This window comes from Acanthisitta chloris, unplaced genomic scaffold, assembly GCF_000695815.1.
Source record: "Acanthisitta chloris isolate BGI_N310 unplaced genomic scaffold, ASM69581v1 scaffold27215, whole genome shotgun sequence".
Taxonomy (NCBI): Eukaryota; Metazoa; Chordata; class Aves; order Passeriformes; family Acanthisittidae; genus Acanthisitta; species Acanthisitta chloris.
The window spans coordinates 1-3,898 of NW_008675750.1; the positions used below are offsets into that span (position 1 = coordinate 1).

Genomic DNA, 3,898 nt, shown 5'->3' on the forward strand with positions numbered 1-3,898 from the left:
CGTTCGGCAGGGACACTGCGAGCCCTGCCGGGCCCATCGCGGTCTGTGTCGCACTCCGGCCCGGGGACTCTGCCGGGACAGCTCTGAGCACAGAGCTGACTGAAGTCTCTTCTTCAGGTCTTCGCAGGAGCTTGTGGCTGACAGACTGGAGAGGAGTACAGGTCAGAACGTTATCATTTGCTTCACTGCACGATAAATATAAACCGTTGTTAAAGCAATTAATACTGGAAAATTCAACTGCAATAACTGGCTGGTGGAGCTGTCCAGTGAGGCTGATAAGGCTCCTGAATCGCGGTTAGAAAATTAATCCTCTATGGGTGAGAACGCACAAAAAGTGTTTTCACTAGTGAGCCTCAGAGCAGTTCTGTTGGTGAAGGTTTTAACTTAAGTGAGTTCCAAACGGTGACTAAGGATTAGCCCAGGTGCCAGGCTGCACTGGTGGCTGGTGGGCTGTGAGCTGTGCTGGGGCTAAAAGGTGCCCTGAGGAGGGAAAGGGCCATGGTGATGCAGTTAGAGTGGTACCTCACGCTGCATGTTTGATCAGAGGTGCATTCCCTCCTCTGTCACTTTATTTTTTAGGACATAATGACTTCTCTGGATGATAAACTGCTTGGTGAGAAGCTCCAGTACTATTACAGCAGTAGTGAGGGTGAGGATGAAGACAGTGAGAAGGAGGACAAAGAAGGGGAGAGCAGCATCCCTGAAAGCGTGGGAGAGGTGGAGCTCAGCAGCGATGGCAGCGCTGTCAACACAGGTATGGTCACTTCAAACTGGTCTGTAAATGCTTTGTGTATTGGAAATTCCATGTATTTTTCAAAAATTCAGTCTTTGAAATGAGAGTCCTGGTTGAGTCAGAGGTTTATCATTCCCTGGCTATTTAACCTTATTTTTCTTATTTGCTCACAGTGGGGGAACTGTTGAGGGGTGATGGTTCTGTTTCAAGAGCACAGATATTAATCTTTGGGACAATTATGAGAATAACCTACTTAGATAAGCTTTAGTCTTCTTATTAAAAAAATAGATACAAACCCAAGGACATGCAAATGGCAAATTGCTTCTTTCATTCCAGTGTTTTACACAGTTACAAAAAGGGCCAGTGTCGTTACTTGATTTTAAATGATACCTCTAATGGTATTACCCTTTGATATGAAATGCCTACACACTTATTTCAGGTCCCAAAGGAGTCATCAATGACTGGAGAAGATTCAAGCAGCTGGAGACGGAGCAGCGGCAGGAGCAGCGCAGGGAGATGGAAAGGCTCATTAAGAAGTTGTCCATGACGTGCAGGTCTCACTTGGATGATGAGGCTGAGAAGCAGAAACAGAAAGAGCTTCAGGAAAAACTCAATGGAAAGGTAGCATGGCACGAAGGAATTCAAATGCCACTTGAATGTTTCACATTTTCCTTTGCCTGTCATAACAGATAGGTGGTCTAGCTGCAAAAGCAAAGAAGTTCAAAACCTTTTCCCAGATTGTCTGTTATCAAATAAGTCAATTTTAAGGGATTAATACCAAGAGCTGTACAGCAAACAACTAGAACAGCTAGAGTTCCTGCCTTCCCTGCCTGAAACAAGAGCTCAGGAGCCCTTACTGATTTCATATTTAGTACATGGATATTGAGAATTCAGCTTGAGCTGTGAAGATTGAAGGCATTGGAGCTGGTGAGTGGTTTTAGCCAGCTGGGCTGTAAACTAGTTCTTCCAGTTCTAGCCAGAGAAGTTAGTAATTAACAGGCATTATTTTTGCTGTCAGGTGATGAAAGGTGGCTCTGCTCTCCTGTACCTGGAATGATGCAGATGAGTTCAATGAAGCAAGTGAACAGATATGAAATACACAAAATGCTGTTAGTTTCAGTTCTACAGACAGGGAGGTGCCACAAAACCTGAACTGAAAAGTTAAATGGAAAAGCTGATGAGAAAGAAGCTCATCTTAGGCCAGGCATGGTTCCCAAATCAGCACTCCCAGCTCGGTGGAAGCACATGGCCACCATTAACCTGGATTAAAGTGGGAGCAGGGAGCAGCCACTTGTGTGATTAGTGCAGCTGTGGAAACTGGAATACCCAGGGCTGAAATCACTGTTCCCACTGGAGGTGGTTTCTAATTAGATCAGAATGGAGTGTAACACAGAGGGTGCTTGAGCCTTCATGTGTTGCACTTTGGTGTTATTAAAGATGAGTGACCCACATTAATCCTCTTGATTTACGTTCTGATTATATAAGTGACCCATATAGTGGTGCAGATCCTTTCACGTATCCCTGTGTGTGTTTTTCAGATGACATTACAGGAATATAACATGATCCACAGTGCTGAGGATGATGAGGAGTTCCTGCAGCGCTACAGGAAGCAGCGCATGGAGGAGATGAGGCAGCAGTTGTACAGTGGGCAGCAGTTCAAACAGGTGTTTGACATCACCAGTGGAGAAGCTTTTCTGGACACTGTTGACAAAGAGCATAAGAGCACACTGATCATGATCCATATCTATGAAGATGATATCCCTGGCACTGAGTCCCTGAACGGCTGCATGATCTGCCTGGCTGCAGAGTACCCAACAGTGAAGTTCTGCAGGGTGAAGAGTTCTCTCATTGGTGCCAGCACTCGCTTCACTAACAATGCTCTGCCAGCCCTGCTGGTCTACAAGGCAGGAGAGCTCATCGGCAACTTCGTGCGCATCACTGACCAGCTGGGGGAAGATTTCTTTGCTGTAGACCTGGAGGCTTTTCTGCAGGAATGTGGTTTGCTGCCAGAAAAAGACCTGCTGCTCCTGACTTCCATACATAACCCATCTGCATGTTACAGTGAAGACAGTGATCTGGAAATAGACTGAACCACTTGCAACAAGGGCCTGTAGGTGTAGTTGTACTGTGGGATGTTCTTGTGCTAGGGATTGTTCTCTCTCCTCTTTAGTGTGGGTATGTATTCCTCCCCTTCATGCACTTTGACTTTTGCTTGTGAAAAACAACATAAGGAATTCCTAACATTTTCTTAAATTAATTCAATAAAGTACAACTAAAACAGTCTTGTTTCTATGCAATTCAAGTGTGCTTTGCTAAACAAGTTCTAACACACTTCAGTAAGTTGAGGAAATTGTGTGTTGTCATCTCTCTTCTCCAAATCTGTTTTAAACATTTTCTTCTCAGATCAGCAGTGTGTGGTCAGTGCCCCTGCAGGTTTCCTGAGCCAGTGTAATTGAATACCAACTGGATTGAGATGTGGCCATTGACTCCCTAACACAAGAATTGAGACTGCAAATAAAGGAGAATTTTAAATTCAGGACTTACTAACCTGGTGCTGAACTGCTGCCAGTTAATAGTATGAGGTCCCAAGTTCCATCCCCCAATTTGCACTCCTCTTCTTGGAAGTATCTTCCTCTAACACTTGGCCTCAAATTTGTGTTCCTTTCTCACCTAGAAATAGCAACCCCTGACTCCGTCCTGAAAATTGCTTTTCAGCTGAAGACTTCCTTTAACCTTGCCTGAGACTTAAATGAGAAGACCTTGCAATTACAGCTCTTAATACATTGTTGGGTTCCAAGACACCCATCCTTGGAGTTCACAGTAGTCACTTCATCAGAAAATGAGCTCTGCCTCTTCAGAGAGATGTCACAAAGAGCTCCAACGTGTGTGCTCAACAGCAGCAAGGAGAAGTTTGTTAGTAAAATGCACAATTAGGACTTGGACAGCCTCAGAGTTTCATCCCTCTCTAAAAATACTAAATCAGTGCTAAAGTTCATTTCTGTCTGCCTTCAGTAGTAGAAAGTAGACTCTCATTACCTAAATGTATGACCCAATGTAATGCTGTGTTTAATGATTAAATTTAATTACAACTTTTATGTAAAGCACTTTGGAACACCAGGAAGAAATGCAAATGTGTCTGTGTAAGCACTAGGATCTTAATAAGAA

At 44.1% G+C, this 3,898-nt stretch overlaps 1 protein-coding gene across 1 annotated transcript; it reads left to right on the top strand.

Moving 5' to 3' along the window:
• The first annotated feature begins 123 nt into the window (after positions 1-123).
• Positions 124-2,976, top strand: PDCL (phosducin-like). Its single transcript, XM_009075884.1, has 4 exons — positions 124-161; positions 580-754; positions 1,173-1,354; positions 2,272-2,976. The coding sequence occupies exons 2-4, from the start codon at positions 586-588 to the stop codon at positions 2,821-2,823; spliced, it is 903 nt and encodes a 300-aa protein (XP_009074132.1). The 5' UTR covers positions 124-161; positions 580-585; the 3' UTR covers positions 2,824-2,976.
• Positions 2,977-3,898: the final 922 nt, after the last annotated feature.